The sequence below is a fragment of the Bos javanicus genome, chromosome 15, assembly GCF_032452875.1.
Source record: "Bos javanicus breed banteng chromosome 15, ARS-OSU_banteng_1.0, whole genome shotgun sequence".
NCBI lineage: Eukaryota > Metazoa > Chordata > Mammalia > Artiodactyla > Bovidae > Bos > Bos javanicus.
This window is the reverse complement of record NC_083882.1, coordinates 47,276,245-47,301,702: the sequence shown is the minus strand read 5'-3', so window position 1 is coordinate 47,301,702 and position 25,458 is coordinate 47,276,245. Positions and strand designations below refer to the sequence as shown.

At 39.1% G+C, this 25,458-nt stretch overlaps 1 protein-coding gene across 1 annotated transcript; it reads left to right on the top strand.

Moving 5' to 3' along the window:
- The first annotated feature begins 7,383 nt into the window (after positions 1 to 7,383).
- Positions 7,384 to 8,313, top strand: LOC133261237 (olfactory receptor 52E4). Its single transcript, XM_061439747.1, has one exon. The coding sequence runs from the start codon at positions 7,384 to 7,386 to the stop codon at positions 8,311 to 8,313; it is 930 nt and encodes a 309-aa protein (XP_061295731.1).
- Positions 8,314 to 25,458: the final 17,145 nt, after the last annotated feature.

Here is a 25,458-nt window from a genome sequence, read left to right as displayed (position 1 = left end):
ATTAAAAAGGTGTGATTAGTAGCCTGAAGTTTATTCATTTAGAAATTGAAGTTTATAAACTGGTGAGTAAAATGATTATGTGGGAGTTTAGAAAATCTTACTTCACATTAGCATTTAGGAAAGATAGGACATAGACAATTAGTGAAGCACAAAGTTGATTTCTGATAATTTTATGACTCAAGGAGAACTGTAATTTGGATAATTATAATGCAAGTAAAGGGAAGATATCAGGTATGAGATACAAGAGAGAGACATGGGGCACAACTTAGCCACACAGTAGCAAGAGAGAGCAGGGTTAATATTTATTTTGTTCATTGGTTTTCAACTAGAAGACTTCAAGTGTTGGAATATATAAGAAGAAAAAAAGAAACTTATTTATGAACTTCAAAAAACAAATAAAGAAATTGGATTGTAAAGGACCTTAAAAATTTTGGAATGTGAAAAAGTAAATATAAGAGGAATATATAAAATGGATGAAGTAGGTATAAACAATGTATTCATGGTTTACAAAAATGTCAATAGAAAAGAAAGAATGATAATTTAAAATGAAACTTTTAAAGGATGACTGACCTAAGTATCAATAGAATGTTCTCCAAGCTCAAATTTAACATTGAAAATTACCACAGCAATCAATTCACCTAATTCTATGACATTCCTATCCTAGTGATTCTTATTAATTTAATATACAAAATCAACATTGAAAAGTATATTATTAATGATTATATTTCAAACTCAGAAGAGTTAATATTGAGGTGACAGTAGAAGAGAACAATAAAAAATAACATGCCCACAGGTTTTCATAATCATACATTAAATTCCAGAATATTGATAAATATTCTTTATGTCTTAAAGTAATGAGGGACAAATACTCACTTAAGTTACACATTTTATGACTGAATTTTTGTCAAAAAATTCTGCCTACATTTCTGTGTCAAGATATACTTTGAGCATAAATACTCATTTCTGCTCTCCTTCAAAAACGTGCTGAAATTAATGATAATCTAGAAATAAAATAAGTATATAGCATTATTGGGAAATAGAATATGTGTCATTAAGCAGAATAACATTTGCTCTGTACAAGTCCCAGAAGGAGAAATAGATCAAACACTTATTTGAATATTTTTTTCTAATCTGAGTAATGAAACATATATCCAGGTCCAGGAACCTTATGGACTATAGTCCACCGACTCCTCTGACCATGAGATGCTCCAGACAGTAATACTGGAGTGGGTTGCCATGCCTTCCACTAGGGTATCTTCCCAACCCAGGGATAAAAGCCATGTCTCCTGCTTCTCCTGCATTGCAGGCAGATTCTTTACCTACTGAGCCACCTGGGAAGCCCCCAGGAAGCATAGAGAATTCCGGATAAGATAAGCCTAAAGAGATTCACACCAAGACACAATTACAATTAAACTGTCAAAAGTTAAAGATAAAGAAAATTTTAGAAGCAAGAGAAAAACAACTTGTTAACACCCAAGGGAAACCCAATAAAGCTTTCAGCAGATTTTTCAGCAGAAAGGTTGCAGATCAGAAGTGGCAGGACATATTCAAAACGCTAGAAAGAAAAAAAAAAACTTTTAACCAAGAATACTCCAACTTATGTCCACCCAGAGAACCAAATATTTGGCAGCCATCCATGAAGAAAAATAATGTCTTTGAGGGAGCTTGGAATCCAGGTAGAGCTTATGATTAAGGAGGACTGTTATGGGAATGCAAACCAGCACACCAGTGTCAGGCCTGATGTCGTGGTTCCGACTGCATACTGGAAACACCCCTGTCCCCTTTGAGTTCAACTCCAGTCCCACTTGTATGTAGTTCTATCACTAGCTACTGCTGCCAGGGGGCCTATGAAGAACCAAGCATATCTGTTCCCCATGTGATAGATATGGCAGCTTCAGACCTAATCATGACCCCCAGTGCCATTCCACTCTAGCACAGACTAGGGGCAATTCTTCCCAAATAGAGATCAGCCCAGTGACCCAATGAAAGCACTCTCAGAGAACCAGTGGAAACCACACCCCCTTGCAACCTGGTAACTAGCCTGCCAATTGCAAACTTGACTACAGACCAGATAATAGCCATAAGGCCTAGTTCCACTTTTATCCAACAGTGATCTCAGCAACAGTCCCATTGATCCAGGATCCCAGCAGGGGAAAAACATTACCTGCTAAAACCAATGTACATCTTGGAAGGCATGTTTGTTTCTTCAAATGTGCATACCAACTCTAGGCTAGATAGACCACAAGGAATCAGACAAACACCAATGAAGTAACTAATAAAGTGCCAATGACTGTTCCTAAAGAGATGGCCCATGAACTGCTGGACAAATCATTCAGAATAATTATCTTAAAGAAGCTCAGTGTACTACAAGAGAAAATATACAACTACATGCAATCAAGAAAACAACACATGAATAAAATAAGGGATTCCCTGATGGCTCAGACAGTAAAGCATCTGCCCACAGAGCGGGAGACCTGGGTTCAATCCCTGGGTTGGGAAGATCCCCTGGAGAAGGAAAAGGCAACCCACTCCAGTACTCTTGCCTAGAAAATTCCATGGATGGAGGAGCCTGGTGGGCTACAGCCCATGGGGAATAAAATAAGAAGGCTAACAAATAAATACTATAAAAATGAACTAAACAGCAATACTGGAACTGAAGAATATAATGACTGAACTGAAAATTTCAATGCAGACATTTTAAAGTTTGGTTTATGTATAAAATGGAATATTATTCAGCCTTAGAAAAGAAGGAAATCCCATCATTGCAACAACATGGGAGAAACAGGAAGTTATGCTAAGCGAAATAAACCAGTCACATAGACAAGCATTGCATGATCTTGGTTTTATGTGGCACCTTTATTAAAAGAAGTCAAACTCATAGTAACAGAGAGTAGAATGGCAATTACCACATGCTGGGGCTTAGGAGAAAAAAGATTATTTAAAAAGTGAAAGGTAGTTGCCAAGGAATGAGGGGAGTAGATCATCAGGAGTTATTGTTTAATGGATATAGTTTTTATTTTAACAAAGTGGAACAATATGAATGTGCTTAGTGTTAGGTAGTTAGAATAGGGAAAAAGGAGTCCAGAATGGCGGTGGCTAAAAGATAAGGAAGAGAAAAGCCAGCGAAAATAGAACACAGGAAGGTCCGAGGACCGGAGTGAGGACCTCAGGTAAAACAAACAACACTCCTGGCTGGCCCAATTTACATAGGACAGGCCCAGGAAAAAAAACGTATAAAAAGAGGAGCCAAAGCTAGCTCTCTGTCTCTCTCCAACGTGCTGGAGCACTCTTCTCTTCGCATCTTTGGATAGACGTACCCTCACACCTCAAAGATGGATTTTCCTGCTATCTTCTAAATAAAATAGAGCTGTAACACTGATTTGTCTAAGAGCTATAACACAGTCTGTCCAAGACCTGAGAGCTGTGACACACTGAGGCGGCTTTAATGTCCGTCACTCCAAATCTTTGTTGTGACGAGACAGAACCGAGGAGCATACACTCGCGTGACATTAGTACTACTGAAATACACTTAAAAATAGTTAAGATAGAAAATTTTGTGTAAAGTGTTTCTATCACAGTACAATATTGGGAAAAACAGGAAAGGGAGTAAACACAGAATCAAATAAAATAATTTGTTCATGTTATAATAGTATCATAAACTGATACAGGAGACATACAGATCATATCTGCTTCACACAGACTCTTCGTAAAGGAAATGGTAAATAAGGAAGGGTTGAAGGAAAACTGAAATAAATGGTTTCATAAAGAGGACTTTTGATCACCAAAACAGCATAGTGTTTTGAAGATTGATTATGTAGAATTAAAGTTTAAAATGTTGATTAGGTATTGACTGAAGGTTTTGGCAACAATGTTGAGTATGCTTTACCAAATAAAGTCTATAATACACACCAGAGAAATGAAAGTCATAGGGAGGAATTTTAAAAGGAGATTTGACAGAGTCAGACTTGATTTGGAGAGGTAAATGTTGACACAATGGTGAGGATGGATAACATGAGAAAGTGATGGGGGAGACTGGAAGTACAGGTCTCATTAATCAAAAAGAGAAGCAGTGAAAAAACAGGAACATATGAGATTGAACCAGAATCTTTTTTATCACAAACATTATCTTCTGCATAATAACAAAAAAATTGTCTGAACTTGGAAAATAAAAAAAGAAAAACTGATTGTCTAGTATATTCAATTTTCTGTCTGCACTCAGGAAAACCATGATCTATGGTGCATCCAGGTACTCTCAGGTCAACTCCATCACCATCCAGGAAGGGAAATTCTAAGTAAACTCCAGAATTTGAGCTCTAGATGGATTCAGTCTTCTTGGGAGATTATGGAATTTCTTTTGCCTTCTGCCCAGAGAACTGAAACATAAGAAAGCCCCTCTCTGAAGATTTTACCTGTTACCATTAGTTATAATTTAGGAAGGAGAGTCTTAATGGGTTGGAAGAAAGTTGATGCCATTTTCTACAGGTATGATGAGCACTACGCAAAACCAAAATTTACTGTTACAGAGTCCAATGCATCTACTTGACAGATCTTCTTTAACTTTTGAAATTCACTTGTAGCATTGTCAAACTGCATCAGGATTCACATATTTATATTCAACAAAGCAAAAGACGCAATGCTAAGGATAGATCCCTAGGAAGTCACACTTTGAAAACTTAATGGTCTAAATTTAATACTTTCATGCCTTTTGAAATGGACAGAGTCAATGTCATCCCCTGTGCTGATTCCTCCCCCTTTTGGATGTTTCCCTTCCTAATAGCACAAGACACATCCCTTCCTGTGAGCTAAGGAATTATGTCTGGTATGGTGATGTGTCTCTGCAGATGGAGTAGGGAAGAACAAAGAGTTAGCTGAATTTAATGACCCATGAGCCCATGTTTATGCCCAGAGGACTTTGAAGGCTAAGCTCGGGGATTCTGGGACATGCTTAGACTTAGAGACACCCTCATTCACTATAAAGTTTTTCTCCATGTGATAGGACAGACTGAAACCCAGAGGTTTCTTGGGGTTCCCATCACCATCTTTAGCACCAGGGCTTATACTGTGACACGCTGTTCCAAGGAAGGTTTGGAGGAGGAAATATTGGAAAGGTAAGGATACATGAAAGAGGGAAATGAGATGCTACAGAAAGGAGGAGAAGAGGCAAATGAGGAGAGAATGGGACAGCAGTCTCCCTTTTGCTGAGAAGTTATCCAAAGTAACCATTTTCTATTCTCACCACACAAACAAAACATGACATAGCATATGGGATTAAAGCAGATGACCACAGGTGAGAAAACAGTAATATGTCACTGAGTTATACGCAGAATATTTCTGCTCTTTCTCTCTCCCTTACACATACATTCACACATACTCTCTCTCTCACCCATACATAAATATAAACATACACATACACAAATCCTTATTTTATTCAATGGCTACATTCTGAGAACCTGGGAGCCATATCCTCATATGGCAATGTTAGGGATAGTAAAGTAAATACTCCTGGTTTGTTACCTCCAGTAGCAGCATTTATGTTGGTAGGGAATAGAAAAATTTATAAATAAAATCATGCTATGTTAGATGCTGCAGAGTTGTATAATATCCTAGAGATGCCAAAACTTAAAAATATATAACTTTATTATTTTTAAGCATCAAGAAAGATTCATTCACAATGCTTTAATTTTAGTGTCACTTAAATTTGCTAGGCATTTTATCTATATAAACCTGAAGCTAGGCATAATTTCAGGACATGAGTGCAATTTTTCATGTTAATTTGTTATAAGTTAAGGCATGAAAGGCATATGAACATGATTTAGCTGATAAGCAAAAAGTAAATTACTGTACTTCCTGTAAGAACATCAAGGGATCACAGAATAAACAGGAACCTGGAGGCAACAGATCAGAAACTAAACCTTTTCATAAGATTTGTCCTGTTATTGTTCAGTTGCTCAGTCATGTCTGACTCTGCAACCTCATTAACTACAGTATGCCAGGCTTCCCTGTCCTTCAGTATCTCCCAGAGTTTGCTCAAAATCATGTCCATTGTGTCAGTGATGCCATCCAACCATTTCATCCTCTGTCACCTCTTTCTCCTGCTCTCAACCTGTCCCAGCATCAGGGTTTTTTCCAATGAGCTGGCTCTTCGCATCAGGTGGCCAAAGTAAGATTAGCATCTTAGATTAGATTTTTGATGCTTGATAATTCCATAAGATTAGCATGCATCAAAAATAGCAATGGCTTTCTAGTATAAAGATAAAGAAGAAAATTCTAAGAGAGACCATCTGACTGGTGGTGGTTTAGTTCCTAAGTCATGTCTGACTCTTGTAACACCATGGACTGTTGCCCGCCAGGCTCCTCTGTCTGTGGGTTTCTCCAGGCAAGAATACTGGAGTGGGTTGCCATTTCCTTCTCCAGGGGATCTTCCTGACCCAGGGGTAGAACCCAGGTTTCCTGCACTGGAGGCAGATTCTTTACCAACTGAGCTATGAGGGAAGCCCTGCTTCCCATAATGTGGCTGCAACAGATCCATGAGGGAAATCCCTATATTTGTATAATATCAAACACAAACAATGGTATAAGTCAGCAGTTTTCATTTAGACCTAGGATTCTTTAACACCAGACCACACTTTGAAAAACACTAGGTATAATAATTTCTCAAAAGTAACCAAAAAACTTCTTGGAAAAGGAAAGGAAGAGAATACCATTAAAGATAGTATACACTCTTTTTTGAAATACTGCCAGTTCCTTCAAAATTCTCATATATAAGAAAAAGTAATAGTGCCTAAAGCTGAGTGCTGAAGAATTGATGCTTTTGAACTGTGGTGTTGGAGAAGAATATTCAGAGCCCATTGGACAGCAAGGAGATCCAACCAGTCTATCATAAAGGAAATCAGTCCTGAATATTCATTGACAGGACTGATGCTGAAGCTGAAAGTCCAATACTTTGGCCACCTGATGCTAAGAACTGACTCATTTAAAAAGACCCTGATGCTGGGAAAGATTGAAGGCAGGAGAAGAAGGGGACAACAGAGGATGAGATGGTTGGATGGCATCACCAACTCAATGGACTTGAGTTTGAATAAGCTCTGGGTGTTGATGATGGACACTGAAGCCTGGTACACTGCAGTCCATGGGGTCACAAAGAGTCGGACATGACTGAGGGACTGAACTGAACTGATGAATCTCAGAACAATAACTTCTATTGAAAGAGTTGTTGACTACTCTCAAGAAACAGGAGAATATCTAATATTTCTAAATTAACTACTTTTACCATAACCTCCAGTGTACTGATTAAAAGTCTTTTCATCTTTCTAGGATGCATTGATAAGAAAAACAATGTAATCCTACTTTCTGACAAGAATTTTCAATGACACCTCTAGGAGAATGCCTTCTATCAATGACACCCAGTTCCATCCTCCCTTCTTTCTTCTGCTAGGAATACCAGGGCTGGAGACTGTACATATCTGGATTGCTTTCCCATTCTGTGTTGTGTATCTGATTGCCCTTGTGGGGAACATCACTGTTCTATATGTGATCAAGACTGAACACAGTCTCCACCAGCCCATGTTCTACTTTCTGGCCATGTTGTCCATGATTGACCTGGGTCTGTCCACCTCCACCATCCCCAGAATGCTGGGCATCTTCTGGTTCAACCTCAAAGAGATCAGCTTTGGAGGCTGCCTTGCTCAGATGTTCTTTATCCACATGTTTACAGGAATGGAGACTGTTCTACTGGTGGCCATGGCTTATGACCGCTTTGTTGCCATCTGCAACCCCCTCCAGTACACCACCATCCTCACCAGTAAAACCATCGGCATTTTAGCCTCTGTTATTGTGGGCAGAAATTTACTTCTTGTGACTCCATTTGTGTTTCTCATTCTGAGGCTGCCCTTCTGTGGGCACCACATTGTTCCCCATACATACTGTGAGCACATGGGTCTTGCCCGATTGGCCTGTGCATCCATTAAGATCAATGTTATCTATGGGCTCATGGTGATTTCTAATATTATTGTAGATGTGATTCTGATTGCCTCTTCCTATGTACTGATCTTTCAAGCTGTTTTCCACCTCCCCTGTCAGGATGCCCGAATGAAGGCTCTCAATACCTGCGGTTCTCACGTCTGTGTCATGCTGTGCTTTTACACACCAGCATTTTTTTCTTTTATGACACACCGCTTTGGTCATAATATTCCCCACTACATTCACATTCTTTTGGCTAATCTATATGTGGTTGTCCCACCTGCCCTTAACCCAGTCATCTATGGAGTCAGGACAAAGCAAATCCGAGAGCGGGTTGTAAAAATATTTGTATAGAAATAATAGCTCTGTGAAATGACTGGGAAATATATTCACAAATTTTAATAATCTAAGATCTAAGTCTTTCATTATATTGTATAGTACTCTCCAGATTTTTCATTTTTATTGGAAATGGTTTAGGGTAAACGGAATTCCCTGGTGGCTCAGACAGTAAAGTGTCTGCCTGCAATGCCGGAGACCTTGGTTTGATCCCCGGGTCGGGAAGATCCCCTGGAGAAGGAAATGGCAACCCACTCCAGTACTCTTGCCTAGTAAACTCCATGGATGGAGGAGCCTGGTGGGCTACAGTCCATGGGGTCACAAAGAGTCGGACACGACTGAGCAACTCCACTTCGGTAAACAGATTAAGCAAACTACCATTTTTGTCCACTCTGCTCACCTCCCCCATGTAACTGAGCAAAGACTAACAAAACAGGAAGATAATGATAGCTTATGGTAAACAGTATCAGGGTGTGTCATTCATTTACACAAGTACACCAGAGAGTTAGTAAAGTAAAGTAGAAAATGTATATACTGGGAAAGCAGAGAAGCTAGAGCTCTGAGTGTTCTTACCTTGTCTTGAAGATCCTGGATGAGCTCCCAAGATGATAGCTTATGGTGAACGGTGTCGGATTCTAGATCTCCAAAGAAGAAGATTTAGCTTTGGGACCAGGGACCAGTCTTGATCACTCAAGAGCTTTTGTGTACCAGAGTTTTATTAAAGTATGAAAGAGACAGAGAAAGCTTCTGACATAGACATAAAAAGGGGGCCGGAGACTGCCCCCATTGTTAGTGTTAGCAAAGGAGCTATATACTTTTTTAATTGGTTATTACAATAAATCAAAAGACTGTCTCAAAGTTGTAAAGATCTTACTAGACCCACTTCCATAATATACATTCTAAGATTTCAGGATTAGTCAGAAACTTTTCAAAAAGGAGAAACTGTTCTCAAGCGGGATACATTGTTGTTATATAATCCTTACTACAGAGTTTAAATTGAGTTGTTTGTCGTGTAATCATCAGTTCTAGGCTTGAAGAAAAAAACATTTTATGTGACTAAGACTAAGGAACTTAGAGGATAAAAAAGATTTGTCCTTTCCTCCTCCTTGAGAATTCCAGAACCCTATCTCCTTCTTGAGAGCCCCAGACCCCTCTCTCCTCCTCCAGTACCCTGGACTTCTTATCAACCTGCCTAGGAATTGACTCTATCAATACTCTAGAGGCAGCAGTGGTCTTGGATAGAATGCCTGATGGAAAAGGGTGAGATTTCCCTCATTTCTCCATGTCTTCTCTTTAGGTAAGTTTATTTATTTATTTATTTATTTATTTTTTACTCTAAAGCGGCCAATATAGCACTTTTTTTTTTAATTTAACTTTACAATATTGTATTGGTTTTGCCATATATCAAAATGAATCTGCCACAGGTATACATGTGTTCCCCCTCCTGGACCCTCCTCCCTCCTCCCTCCCCATACCATCCCTCTGGGTCATCAGTTTAAAACCCGATAGAACACTGATCTCATTATATAGATCAAGAAAATAAAGTTCAAACCATGGGTGGGTAGTGACGTCTGAATTAGAATATCCTATTCCATAGAACTATGTTCTTTATAACAATCCTTGAATTTCATCTCCCTACTCTAGAATCCTGGACTCATTGTTATGATCCCTCAGTCTTTTCATTTTGCTCCTTTTTATCTTTACTATTCTTTTTAGTTCCTCTCTCTCTTTCTTTCTTCTTTCTTTCTCTAACAGATCAAGCTTTTGGGAATTAAAGAATAAGAGAATCTGCAGTGTGAGCATTAAGAATACATAATATTGTTTTCCTTCCTGAAGCAAAGTCATTTTATTTTTTATTTATTTATTTTCTTTTCAAACTCTTGAGTTCAGGGCTGACTTTCAATAGATCGCAGCGAGGGAGCTGCTCTGCTACCTAGGAAACCCCAACGAAGAAGCCGGTCCTCTACAAATGGTTTAGCACTAGGTTCCCCACGAAAGCGCAGGTGTGTGACTGGCAAGGGGATATCCACCTTTCTGGCCTCACCCCAGTGTCCCAGGAAGTAGGGCTCCCCACACTGGACCCCCGTCCCCATGCTCGGCAGAGCGGGCCACACCACACCCCCAGGGAGGCAGGCTGTGGCCTGCCAAAAAAGTCATTTTAGATGTGAATAATCATCTGTACTATGTCTAATTCCAATTGAGTTCTACTTAAAATTTTTCTTGTTTTCTATACCATGTACCTTCAGATATACAGGACTTCAGAACACTTAAAAAGGACTCAGGCTCATTCTATGGTTTAAGAAGAAGAACAGTCTTGGTGTCAAGTCCAAAATTATCTCACTGTAATTTATTTAACAATGTAGATTTCACATATATAGTCTTATTTGTGAACTCTAGATACAGTTGGAAAGTGTGGTTTGCTTAAACTAGGTAAAAACAGCACTGATTTGAAATTTGTGACTGACCACGACACTCTTGTGTAGAAATCAGAAGTCTCTATCATATCCTGTTTTAGAACCACTCTGTAGGTTTAATGAAGATAGGCAAAATATTCAAAGCTCTTCAGAATTAGATATCTGGAAACTAGGAAATATATAACCAATAAGACAAGGAAAGCAACAACATATGTTGCAATTTCTGTAAATCTGTCAGCTCTTGATCTGAAATTTAACACTGGCTAAGTACAATTCTTGTATCCTACAACACTTTATGGAATTTCCTTAGGCCTGTCTGTGTGAGTTATAAATTGTTTTGTTTTGTTCAGGCCTCTGACTCATGTCCCTAAAATTTTACGTGAACTTAGAATTTTAAAGATGGAGAGAGCTAATCTACCTCCTGTATTTTACAAATAAGAAAACCAAAGTTCAAAGAAAGGCAGGAAATTTGTGCATAAAGCATATCTGCATTTAGCATCATTTAGAGATAACAAGGTGGCTCTAGTGGTAAAGTACCCTCCTACCAATGCAGGAGACATAAAAGACACAAGTTTGATCCCTGGGTCAGGAATATGCCCTGGGAGAGGACGCAGCAACCCACTACAGTATCCTTGCCTGGAGAATCCCATGGACAGAGGAGCCTGGGGCTACAGTTCAGGGTTGCACATAGTTCGACATGACTGAAGCAACTTAGCATGCATGCACAGAGGTAACGAGAAATGATCACTCAGATAAATCATTTTTACCACAAACTCTTAATTCTTGCAGGACATCTGGATAGAAAATACTTGGTATATATAAGTGACAATCCAATAATAGTTTCAGGTAGAGATAGCTAGGAAAGTGGAAAACAGAGCAAGTAACCTAGGATTGGTGTTGGTAATGAGAAAAAGGAGACTACAGAAACTCTGCTGCAGGTGCAAGCAGAGTAGTAGCAAAGAGTGACTAAAGTTAATACAGTCCTCATTACTATGGTCTATAAATCCTGAGTGGTGAGGACTCACTAGCTCCCTGGTCATTCATATTTATACCACACATAAACAGACTAAATAAAGACAATGCTTTCTCATTTCTCTGTCAATGATACTAAGTGGTCTGTGACACATAAAAAGCAACTTTATGATTAAATCTACCTATGATATTGGGGAAAATTCAATGTAAAAGTAATAGTGTACACAATGTGGATTGAAGTGAACAGTGATGCTGGCCCTGAAATGGTTCACAATCAAACTGCAGTGTTATGCTTGGACCTGGCTGAGCAGAGTTCCCGCCCTAAGCTCCGTTCTCAGGGCAACTCTGTGCTTTGGAGTAGCTTCCCCAATTTGTTCTAAGTTCGCTTCTGCTACTTGGGGCCAGCTGGAGATAGCAACACTGTCTGTGCAGGGTGCCTTGAACTTGAACCAAGCATACATAGGCCTAATCATTAATTCCCCTCTTCAGAGGACTCTGATTCTCTTTTTCAACACCCACCATCTTATGGAGTCAGACATTTGTCCGAAGGGGCTCTATGACCCATGTCTATCAGGTTGTCTTGGGACCTCATCGCTGGATCCTTGGACCTGGTTTCAGGAGAGTAGCTTGGTCAGCAGTTTTGTCTTTCTGGACAGCATAGACTTTCATGGAATCACATGAGATGAAGCCACCAGAAGGGTTCTAACATGCTGATTGGAGGTGTTTCTTACTCATCACTCATGACAGACATAGGATAAGTTCAGGGCTCTAGGCTACCAATGGTCCATTCTGAAATGCTGAGCTTGAACTATGTGTTAGGTCTGTTCGTTGTCTTTCAACTGTCTACATTTACACTCTCATGCTGCTTCCTAGCTACAGCACTTGAAGGTAGTAGCGGGAGCAGCAGACCTCCTTTACCTTACTGCCTTCTTCACCATGGCCCTGGTACCCAGAGTGACTGACCATCCCACTCTCTCTGCAAGCTCCATACCACCTGTCAACTAAGTGATTACATCTGTATACTACAAAGGATTTGTGACCATTATAGCCAATTGATATGATGACATGCCACCCTGAGTCAACATTAAGTAATGCCAGATGAGGTCAGGGTATTCCTTATAGGAGTGAGAATGCTCTTCTCATTTTACTACAGACACCTCACCTATGCTACAAGCTGGTGACACAGTATGAAAGGAAACAATGCAATAAGAACTGAAAGAGACCATCTTCTAGACATGCAGTCATTAGGGATTAAATATTTTAGGTAGCAAAAGATGTGTTTTTCTACATTAATGTTATAAAGTTCAAAAAAAACTGGAATATAAACAGTAAAAAAAAAAAAAAACACATTTTCCTGAAGGATCTGGTTAAACCTGGCATTTGTAGTCACCATCAATGAAACATAGAAAGAACTTTTGAAGAGTCACTGGAAGCTATTATCCATGGGTAATATAATGGAGAATGCAGCAGCCTACTAATGATGCAATCAGCATTAAACAAATAGAATTTGGAAATGCTAGAAACAAGATGGTCTATATTGTTCTGAACAGCCATGTCACAGTAAATAATAACCACATCAGAACCTTCTTTTGTAGAAGGAGACTTGAAATGGCTAGAAATGGCCTGTCTTCTCAATTAAAAAACAAGTAGCTCATGGAGCTGAACAGGAAGAAAAAAGTACCTGGAAACTACAAAGAATCTTTACATTCAGTGATTAGACAAAAAGCAAATATATAATTAATTCTTCTCTACTCATTATCTTAAATGCTCATTGATAAATTACTATATACCACATGGTGTTTATCATACATTTTTTAGGCAAATTGTTTGTATGTTCAGGACCCAAAGAACACATTTACCCCAGGCACCAGATATAGAGATAGGTCAAGTCCTCCATACATTTTTACATTCAGCATCTGTGAACCCAACTTCTAACATCCCATTTCATTCCTATGATCTGTGTCAAGATAATTCCATCCTGGACCTGAATAAGATCCCAGTGTTCTGGGAATAATATGTATGCAGTTTGACTACTGATTTATGGACAATGCTGTGTGTAAGTGTATGTGTGCACACATGCTTATGTTTGTGTTACACATGACATGAATTTGCTAGGGTCTGAACATTAAATGCTTTACATACAGACTTAATAGCAAAGATATGCAATATGATAGGAGAAGGAAATGGCAACCCACTCCAGTATTCTTGCCTGGAGATCATATAGACAGAGGAGCCTGGTGGGTATATAGTCCATGGAGTCACAGTCAGACATGACTGAGTGACTAACACTGAACACTGAACGATATGATAAGAAGAAAAAATATATAAACATAAAAATAGTTAAGTAAATGGTGACAAGAGAAAAATGACTCCAGTTTTAATTATATTCTATCAGATTAAATGACCCAAGACAATGCCTTTCCACTTAAGCCACCCTTACACTCCCAGATACCCCTCCTTTATGGGAACCCTTTATACATCACAGGGTACTTCACAGAATACAGAAACCCATCTAGTTCATAGAATATTAGTGTTGTTTCTTAATATATTATTCACCAGCACCTTGAGAGTGGACATAACTCAGTCTAATTGAGTTATTTTCTCTAGTTTGTACTGTTATTAAAAGCATTTTGCATTATAGAGCTATTTGAATACTTTAAATATAAAGTATTGTTTCCATAATGTAGACATATGGAGTATATTTAGGGATAGATGTGTTACTTGGAAAGGTCTGCTTTGACAAACTGACAAAGTCTAAATTAAAATCCCAGTGAGCAGTAAATCAATGGAACATCCCAAAAGAGAATAAAGACACTCAAAATGGAAACAGTTCCCCCAAAGTATATGATTTGGACTTATTTAGCTGCTGAATATATGTTACCAATCCCCCTACCCTACCCCACTCTCCAACTGAATGATTAATGAGTAATCGTTCAATAAAAGATGCAGTGTGGTTTATGGAGATAAAACAGCCTAACATTACTCTTGGCCTCCTCCGTGAGGGGGGTGACATCCTGGCAGCCTGGCCAAGGGTGGCCACGTTCATCCCACCCAGACAGAGACAAGCCCGCCCACATTTGGCTGGTGAAGTTTAATACCAGTGCAGATTCCACATTCCCACTCCAATACTCACTGAGAAGTGCTTAACGATGCTGATGCACTTACAGACACAAGAAAAATCTTTGCTATTATTGTATAAATCCATAAATATAGATAAATCATGTTTTTAAAAAAATAAAGAAATAAGCAAACATTCAGGACATTTAATCCAGCTACAATATCTCTCAAATCTGTTCCAATATGGGTCCATTCATTTGGTTTATCAGCCCCATAAATTCAGTTCAGTTCAATTCAGATGCTCAGGTGTGTCCAATTCTTTGTGACCCCATGAACTGCAGCACACCAGGCTTCCCTGTCCATCACCAACTCCCAGAGCTTGCTCAAACTCATGTCCATCGAGTCGGTGATGCCATCCAACCATCTTTATCCTCTGTCATCCCTTCTCTTCCTGCAATCTTCCCCCTTCTCCACCCTTCAATCTTTCCCAGCATCAGGGTCTTTTCAAATGAGTCAGTTCTCTGCATCAGGTGGCCAAAGTATTGGGAGTTTCAGCTTCAGCATCAGTCCTTCCAATGAATATTTAGGACTGAGTTCCTTTAGGATTGACTGGTTGGATCTCCTTGCAGTCTGAGTCTCAAGAGTCTTCTCCAGCACCATTTCAAAAGCATCAATCCTTGGGCACTCACCTTTCTTTATAATCCAACTCTCACATCCATACATGACTACTGGAAAAACCATAGCTTTGACTAGACAGACCTTTGTTGACAAAGTAATGTCTCTGGTTTTTAATATGCTGTCTAAGTTGGTCATAGCTTTTCTTTCAAAGAGCAACCATCTTTTAATTTCATGGCTGCAGTCACCATCTGTAGTGATTTTGGAGCCCCAAAATATAAAGTCAGCCACTGTTTCCATTATCTCCTCATCTCTTTGCCATGAAATGATGGAACCAGATGCCATGATCTTAGTTTTCTGAATGCTGAGTTTAAGCCAACTTTTTCACTCTCCTCTTTCACTTTCATCAAGAGGCTCTTTAGTTCTTCTTCACTTTCTGCCATTAAGGTGGTGTCATCTGCATATATGAGGTTATTGATAGTTTTCCCAGCAATCTTGATACCAGCTTGTGCTTCATTTGCGACCAGACTGTTTGTGACCCTGTGAACTATACAGTCCATGGAATTCTCCAGGCCAGAATACTGGAGTGGGTAACCTTTCCCTTCTCCAGGGGATTTTCCCAACCCAGGGATCGAACCCAGGTCTCCCTCATTGCCAGCAGATTCTTTACCAGCTAAGCCAAAAGGAAGTGAAGTGAAGTTGCTCAGTCATGTCCGACTCTTTGCAACCCCATGGACTTTAGCCTTCCATGGGATTTTCCAGACAATAGTACTGGAGTAGGATGCCATTTCCTTCTCCAGGGGATCTTCCTGACCCAGGGATCAAACTCAGGTCTCCCACATTGTAGACAGATGCTTCACCATCTGAGCCACCAGGGAAGTCCTCACCCATAATTCAGGGGTATCTTTAAAAACTTGGAAAATTCCTTGCAGACACTTCCATTTTCCAGGTGCCAACTTGGAAATTTTGAAGAAAATTACCAACAGTTTTCCAAGGTGGTTTCATGATTTTGTACTCCTACCAACAAGTATGAGAGCTTCAGCTGCTTCGCATTTTCACCAATGTTGAGGGGGTTTTGATCTTTTGAATTTTAGCTATTCTAGTGTGTGAGAAACAGTATCTCACTGCAGCTTTCATTTTCATTTCCCTGATAGCTAGTGACATTGGCACTTACTGGCCATTTTTAAATCTTCCTTTATAAAGTTTGTGTTGTTGCTGTTGTTTAGTCACTAAGTTGTGTCCAACTCTTTGAAACCCTATGAACTGTAACCCACCAAACTCCTCTGTCTATGGGATTTCCCAGGCAAGAATACTGGAGTGGGTTACCATTTCCTTCTTCAGGGGACCTTCTGGACCCAGGTCCTAATCTGTGTCTCTTGCACTGGCAGGCAGGTTCTTTACCACTGAGCCACCCAGGAAACCCATATAGTCACTGTAGTTGTTTAGTTGCGTCTGACTCTTTGTGACCCCATGGACTGCAGCACGGCAGGCTTCCCTGTCCTTCACCATCTCCCAGAGTTTGCTCAAACTCATGTCCATTGGGTCAGTGATGCCATCCAACCATCTCATCCTCTGTTTCCCCCTTCTCACCCTCAGTCATTCCCAGCATCAGTGTCTTTTCCAATGAGTCAGTTTTCATCAGGTGGCCAAAGTATTGGAGCTTGAGCTTCAGCATCAGTCCTTCCAATGAATATCCAGGGTTTATTTCCTTTACAGATTGATTGGTTTGATCTCCTTGCATTCCAAGGGACTCTCAAGAAGAATAAAATTGATAACTAATGAGAACCTACTGTATAGCACAGGGAACTCTATTCTGTGCTCTGTGGTGACCTAAATGGGAAGGAAATCCAAAAAAGAGAGGATACATGTGTACATGTGGTTGAATGACTTTGCTATACAGAAGAAAATAACACAACATTGTAAAGCAACTGTACTCCAATAATTTTTTTTAAAAATCAATGTAGAAATCATTGATTTTTTTTCATTCTGACCGCTCAAGAGAAAGATGTTATAAAGCTTCTGCCAATAAACATTTCAGAAGCCCCCACTGACTACATAACCCTCCTGCTTCTCCTGTTTGCACTGCTGCTTATCACAGGGAGGAGGCCAAGAGTAATGTTAGGCTGTTTTGTCTCCATAAACCACACTGCATCTTTTATTGAATGATTACTCATTAATCATTCAGTTGGAGAGTGGGGTAGGGTAAGGGGATTGGTAACATATATTCAGCAGCTAAATAAGTCCAAATCATATACTTTGGGGGAACTGTTTCCATTTTGAGTGTCTTTATTCTCTTTTGGGATGTTCCATTGATTTACTGCTCACTGGGATTTTAATTTAGACTTTGTCAGTTTGTCAAAGCAGACCTTTCCAAGTAACACATCTATCCCTAAATATACTCCATATGTCTACATTATGGAAACAATACTTTATATTTAAAGTATTCAAATAGCTCTATAATGCAAAATGCTTTAATAACAGTACAAACTAGAGGAAATAAATCAATTAGACTGAGTTATGTCCACTCTCAAGGTACTGATGAATAATATAAAAAGAAACAACACTAATATTCTATGACTAGATGGGTTTCTGTATTCTGTGAAGTACCCTGTGATGTATAAAGGGTTCCCATAAAGGAGGGGTATCTGGGAGTGTAAGGGTGGCTTAAGAGAAGAGGCATTGTCTTGGGTCATTTAATCTGATAGAATATAATTAAAACTGGAGTCATTTTTCTCTTGTCACCATTTCCTTAACTATTTTTATGTTTATGTATTTTTTATTCTTATCATATTGTTCAGTGTTCAGTGTTAGTCACTCAGTCATGTCTGACTGTGACCCCATGGACTGTAGCCAACCAGGCTCCTCTGTCTATGTAATCTCCAGGCAAGAATACTGGAGTGGGTTGCCATTTCCTTCTCCTATCATATTGCATATCTTTGCTATTAAGTCTGTATGTAAAGCATTTAATGTTCAGACCACAGAATAGTGAAATGGGTTGTCATTTCTTTCTCCAGGGGATCTTCTCAGCTCAGGGATTGGTAGGCAGATTCTTTACCACTGAGCCACCTGGGAAGCCTGAGTTCGTACCAGTCTTTTCCAATAACTTGGAGAAGGCAATGGCAACCCACTCCAGTACTCTTGCCTGGAAAATCCCATGGACTGAGGAGCCTGGTAGGCTGCAGTCCATGGGGTCGCTAGCGACTTTACTTTCACTTTTCACTTTCATGCAATGGAGAAGGAAATGGCAGCTCACTCCAGTATTCTTGCCTGCAGAATCCCAGGGACAGAGGAGCCTAGTGGGCTGCCGTCTATGGGGTCGCACAGAGTCAGACATGACTGAAGTGACTTAGCAGCAGCAGTTTCCAATAAGTACAAAACTAGCTCCTTTAATATATATTTGAATGCAGTTCAAAAGCCTTTGGAAAATCAGGGTTAAAGACAAAACTGCCTATGTTAAAAGTAGGACCAGGAAAACATACATATATATATGTTATATATTGTACATTATTGTATAAACTAAGAGTAAATTTAAAAGAGAGATCTTCAGTGAAAGATAAAGTTGCTTACTGACTATGAAAATTTCAGAAAAAATATTTGGCAAACTCAAGCTGGTGCCCTTAAACTATGGCAAGCTACAGGCACAGTGTGGTTCCTGGAATCTAGATTCAAAGACACAGTGAAGGAACCTACCTGGCAGGAGCTGGGATTTATTTTGAGGGACTCACCCAGCACATGATGACTTTCAGTTCATCTACAAGGAGTGGGCACTTGGAAACCAGAGTGAATACCCTGACTTTCCTTCTGCTACCCTCCTGCTGGTGTTTTTTATATTCTGAATACAGCCAGGTGTCCAAATGCAAAGGAGGCAATCAGTGCAGTACATTTGTGTGAGTCCTCCAGGATGCAGAGTATGAAGTGGTCCTAGAGAGGCAGAGAAGATATGCAGCACACTGGCCCACACAGATGAAGAGCTAAAAAAAAATTCAGAACAAAAGCCCGAAGGCCAGCATTTTTATATATTCTCCTTTCAAGTACTATACTATTTTTTCAGGATTGTATCTGTGATATTTGATACTGTCTTTGTTCTCAGGCTTCCCAGGTGGTGCTATAGGTAAAGAACCTGCCTGCCAATGCAGAAGATACAAAAAAAGTAGGTTCAATCCCTGGGTTGGGAAGATCCCCCTGGAGGAGGTCATGACCCACTCCAGTATTCTTGCCTGGAGAATCCCCATGGACAGAGGAGCCTGGTGGAATACAGTCCATGGGGTTGCACAATGTCAGACATGACTAAAACGACTTAGCAGGCATGAGCACATGCTATTTGTTCTCAGAGTCCCCTTAGAAGAGATTTGGATTTCTTTTTATCCTTTTAGACCACTTAAGAGTTATGCAAAATACTTCCAGTTTTCAAAACTCATGTTATGAATTCACTCTGAAATTAAATGTACCATGTTTACGTGGAGGATCAAAATTTTTAAAAAAGAAGGAATGGATAATCATGTAACTGCCATGCATGTCCTATGTTTGTATTCCTATATGTTCTCAAGTAATTTTATATTACTCTTTCCCTAAGGTCTAAAGTGAGATGTAAGAAAAACTGAAATGCCAGGAGTATTCTGTTACATGTTTTATAAAATCCATGGGTATTGAAGAAAACTTTGAGCTTTCTAAAGCTTTAACTAGCACTGAAATTCAAAAAAATTGATATGAAAATATATGTTATTGTTAAGTCGCTTCAGTCGTGTCCGACTCTGTGCGACCCCACCGACAGCAGCCCACGAGGCTCCTCCGTGCACAGGATTCTCCAGGCAAGAATACTGGAGTGGGTTGCCATATAGCCAGATATAACACCTTTTGTGGAGAATACTATAAGTGATGAAGAAGAGTCAAAAACTTTTTTTTATCCTTTATGGTCTTTTATCATAAAATAAATAAAAGCTTTCTGAAGAGAAGATGGTGATTCACTTGGGAGTCATATAAGTAACGCTATACATAAAATATCTTGAAAAATTACAGTTATTTACCTGATAGCTCACAACAGATCTTTTGTTACTTGCTCAAGAAGTAGTTGATTATGTCATTGCATATATATAAAGTTAAAATTACCAACAAAGTTTTATTGATTTAGCTTATATTTATTGAACACCTAAATACTGTGTTGTCTAATAAGAGCTTAGTAAATAATAGGTTGAATCAAGAATGTTTGCTTGTCATATGAGCATTACTGACACCTAGTGGTCAAGCTTGGAGAAGGCAACGACAACCCACTCCAGTACTGTGCCTGGAAAATCCCATGGGCAGAGGAGCCTGGTAGGCTGCAATCCATGGGGTTGCGAAGAGTCGGACACGACTGAGCGACTTCACTTTCGCTTTTCACTTTCATGCACTGGAGAAGGAAGTGGCAACCCACTCCAGTGTTCTTGCCTGGAGAATCGCAGGGACGGGGGAGCCTCGTGGGCTGCCTTCTATGGGGTCGCACAGAGTCGGACACGACTGAAGCGACTTAGCAGCAGCAGCAGTGGTCAAGCTAAATGCACTTCTTAATTAAATGAGTCCTTTATAAAAGCAAGAGTGAACTAAAAAGTAACTGCAGTTGTTTTATTCAAATTCCATCAAAAACATGTATCTTAAGTAATAAAGACAATATCCATTTTAGTAATAGCTTGGATCTATTGTCAAACACTTCTTTCTCATTGCATATATTAATTCAGAAAAAAAATGTGATGTGAATTGTCATTTTCACCCCTTTTTAAAAATTTTATTTATTTATAAGGTGGAATGTGAGGCTTATAGAGGTAAAGAATTATGCTCAGTGTCTCTCAGTTATTGTATTGCAGAAAAAAGATTTAAACTTAAGTTTTCTGACTCTAAAGTGTTGATTCCAGAGATAATGCCATAAATTAATTAAATAGCCAGTGTTTAATATCAATTAATTTCTAATAAACAGTGATAGAGTCCTTTCTAGGCATTATCTGATTATATCATTACAACAATCCCGTTAAGTTGATTTTCTTTCCTCATTTTCCTGTGAGAAAACCAAAGCTCAAAAGGTAAATTGAATGGACAGAACTCATAGAACAAAGGGATGGGCAAAGGGACCATGTTCCTAATATACATGATACACAATTACTATTATATCTAGTGTTAGAGGTTCTATACGCTCACAAAAATCATTTAGTGTAATTCTTAAAACAAATATAGCTCAAAGTTTGTAAACTTATATAAGAATTCTGGCTCTGGCCTTTATCAAATGTACATATATTTCTGCACTGAGTTTGAGAAATGCTGGGTTTTTTCCTACAGTGCTGTTTCACTGTCTTCCCTGCCTACCAAAAGTAACTTCACCTGATCCACAGTGAGATTTAAGATGTTGGCGAAAAAAAAAGGTGAAACTGAAAGTCGCTCAGTTGTGTCTGACTCTGTGACCCATGGTCTGCAGCCCGCCAGTTTGGTGGGAGGCCATTATTCCTTTGATTTACTAGACTCCTGAGGGTACTCACTGGAGGATGCAGACTATAGATCTGTAACCAGAGGGAATTTCTGACCAGAAAATTTTAAGGTTGTCCTCAGGGATATGGAAATTTTCCATGCCATATTACAGGTCTAAGGATACAACCCACAGTGGGAAGGCCCTTCCGGGGGCTAGAGTTCTCATATAACTCCTTGGCCTTGGCTATTGAAAACTCAGACATGTGCAGGCTACAGTCTGTGGCATCCAGTTCTTCACAAACTATTTCTCAGATGCCAGTCATGATAGGTGAGTCAGTTTCTGGTTATGCTGGAAGAGGGATCACAATGACAGTAACTAAAGTGATTCATGGAATGATGGAATTCCAGTGGCTCCATCAGAGTCTCGTAGAGAAATCCATCTCCAAGCAGAGCAGCAAGAAATTGTATTGAGAAAAACCTGAATTTATAGATGCACATCAGTCACTAACACAAAATCACATAGCATAACACAGGACTAAATATGCAAATTAATATCAACAAACTCAGCAAATAGGTAGATAGATATTGAACAGATAGATTCAAACATATGAACAAAGAATGTGATATGCAAACAGGAGGGAAAAATACTAATGGTAACTCATTGGCTGGAACAAACGAACTCCTTCCTTCTCTACAGCCTTCTATTTTGTCATCTCAGAAGAGAACCTCTTATACTAGGCACGGTCATCCTAGTGGGAGGTTACAGCATTTCTGAAAATGCTGCACAGAGGGGTTGAGAGATGGGAAGCCTGGAAACCTGGGCAAAGAGATTATTCAATTCTGCTGCAAAGATGGAAGCCAGTCCCTGGGAGAAGCTCACCACAGTTTACTTGGGGAACTGTGTGTCTGAAAGGAAAGAGAGGTTCAGAAAGGAAAAGAAAGAACATCAGAGAGTTATGGTGAATATAAACTTTAAAAATATACATGGAAGTGTTTATTAAACAGAAAATAATATTAAGCACACAAAAGGTGAAGATGACTGCATCTGTAGTGGTCATAGTAATGGTAATGCATGTGTGCATGCTCAGTGGCTCAGTCATATCTGACTCTTTGTGACCCTGTGGTCTGTAGCCCACCAGGCTCCTCTGTCCATGGGATTCTCCAGGCAAGAATACTAGAGTGGGTTGCCAAGCCCTCCTCCAGGGGATCTTCCCAACTCAGGAATTGAACCTGCATCTCTCGAATCTCCTGCACTGGCAGGTGGGTTCTTTACCACTAGAGCCACCAGGGAAGCCCAGTAAAGACAATGGTTGCAACATATTGACCTAAACAGACAGCATTTTTGCCAATGACAATATGCTTCTATTGATATTTAGCCCCAAGAAAATCTTCCATGATCATTCAGTGGGATGATAATAAGATCAAAACAGTATTAAACATTGGAAACACTGGACAATCTCATTGAACAGGACATGAATCTTTGAACCCCCTACTCCCTTTGAACAGGATATGAGTCACTGCATCTCAGTCACATTTTATTGATAGTATTATATTGATCAGTCATATGTTTTTCAAAGGGAAAATTACTGAGAGTCATTGGTGAAGAGGGATGAATTATTGAAAAATTAAGATAAAAGATTATAGAAGTCTTAATTAACTCAGTAGTTGTGAGGGGGAAGAAAAATAGATTTGATAGCTATTTCTGAAGACTAACACTGTTAAAGTACTTGGTGGCTCAGATGATAAAGAATCTGACTGCAATGCAGGAGACCCAGGTTTGATCCCTGGGTCGGAAAAATCCCCTGGAGAAGGGCATGGCAATCCACTCCAGTATTCTTGTCTGAAGAATTCCATGGACAGAGGAACCTGGCAGGTATAGACCATAAGGTCACAAAGAGTCATACACAATTGAAGCAACTTAGCACGCACGCAAACGTGAATTTTAGTCCAGGCCATGTCCAGGAGCAAATTAAAGTTTTGCCCCTGACACAAGAAATACAGAGAATATTGACAGGTAGAGAAAGAAGAAAAAGTAAGATGTGAAGTTCAAATGCAGACAACTAAGTAAGGAAAGAGTAAGTTTCCTGAGACTGAAAGAGAAATACAGCCAAGAATGAGCAGAAACACAATGCCATCTGTGGTATGCCCTGTGACACAGCTTCCAGATCTGCTTTTTAGGAAATATGCATCTACCTCCCAGCTACTAGGAATATCAGATACTGGGAGCTCACATCTGCACCCCTTTCTGGAACTGTCATCCAACTCAAGAAACTATCTCAACCAAAGTTTTGTCCCATCACTTAGGATAACACTTGCCAATGGCAAGACACCATGGAATGCAAATAACTGATTTCCTTGCATTGTCGTGGGACAATGTAGAAGGGCCATTCCAGCTCCAGAGCTTCCCATAATATCACTGGAGGCCCCAGATGCAATCTCATGGTGAGTCACCTTGTCCTTCGACCCAGTCCTACTTTCCTAGATTTTTTTTAGAAATATAATTTCTGAGAGATCTCCAAAATCCCTCTGCATGCCACTCTGTAACCCAGTTTGTGTTTATCTAGGATATCATATTTATATAATAATTTGAAAGATTATTTCCACTAAAACCTTTAACTTTTATTTGCTAATTATTGCTGATCTCTGCCTATCACTATGTAAAGTATAAAGATACTTTATACCATGAACATAAATCTGACACAGATTTTGACCTCAAAGACATTATACCCTAGCGGTAAAAAGCTAGTAGTGTTTCTTTAGGCTAGAATGAGCATTAGAATTGCCTGGAGGGTTTAATTAAAATTATTAATAGGTCTCAATCCCAGAAATTCTTATTTAGAGAGTCTGGCGTAGTGTCCAGTAATTAGCATTTATAACAAATTACTAGATGATGCTGATACACATGGCCCAGGGACTACACTTTAAAAACCACTAATAATCAATAATAACTAGCATAACAGCAAAATAAATAGACTTCTGGAAAATAACAAAAATAATAAATAATCATGAAACAAGCCATCTGGGGAAGGCTCTGTGGATAGTGTTTCATTAAATTTAGACTAAGAATTATTTTGGTGATTGGACTTAGAAGAATTTATAGTTCTGAGAAGGTTTATTATTTTGCTGGAATTATACATTAGTCTCCTGATATGTCAAAATTTCTTAATTTCATTCCTTAGCTCAAATCTAAACACCAGCTGTCCACCCCTCCACCCTAACTAAATTCCCTCCCACATACCATTTTCTCTTTTTATTTAGCAATTCCTTGTTCTTTTATAAAAATTTTTTTATTAAAGTATAGTTGATTTATAATGTTGTAAGTGTTTTTCATATTCTTTTCCATTATCATTTATTATAGGATACTAAATATAGCTATCTGTGATATGCAGTAGGATCTTGTTGCTTATGTATCCACATACCATGTTCTTGTCAGGCCTCTCTTGAAAGAATGTATCATTCCCCTAAACCATCTATATCAATACAAGTCCTATAATTTTATACACACACATACAGACCATCTTGTTTAGGCTTTACGTGATGATTAATAGATATAATTAACAATCAATATTTGTTATTTTATAGCCATATACAGTTTCTTCCTTAAAGAGTGAAAGGAAAAAAATACAAGTGCAGAATGGCTTTTTTTTGGAAATTTTCCACGTGGTTTTCTATGTAG

Coding starts and splice junctions, on each gene's coding strand:
- LOC133261237 (XM_061439747.1), top strand. CDS start 7,384: ATGCCTTCTATCAATGACACCCAGTTCCATCCTCCCTTCTTTCTTCTG.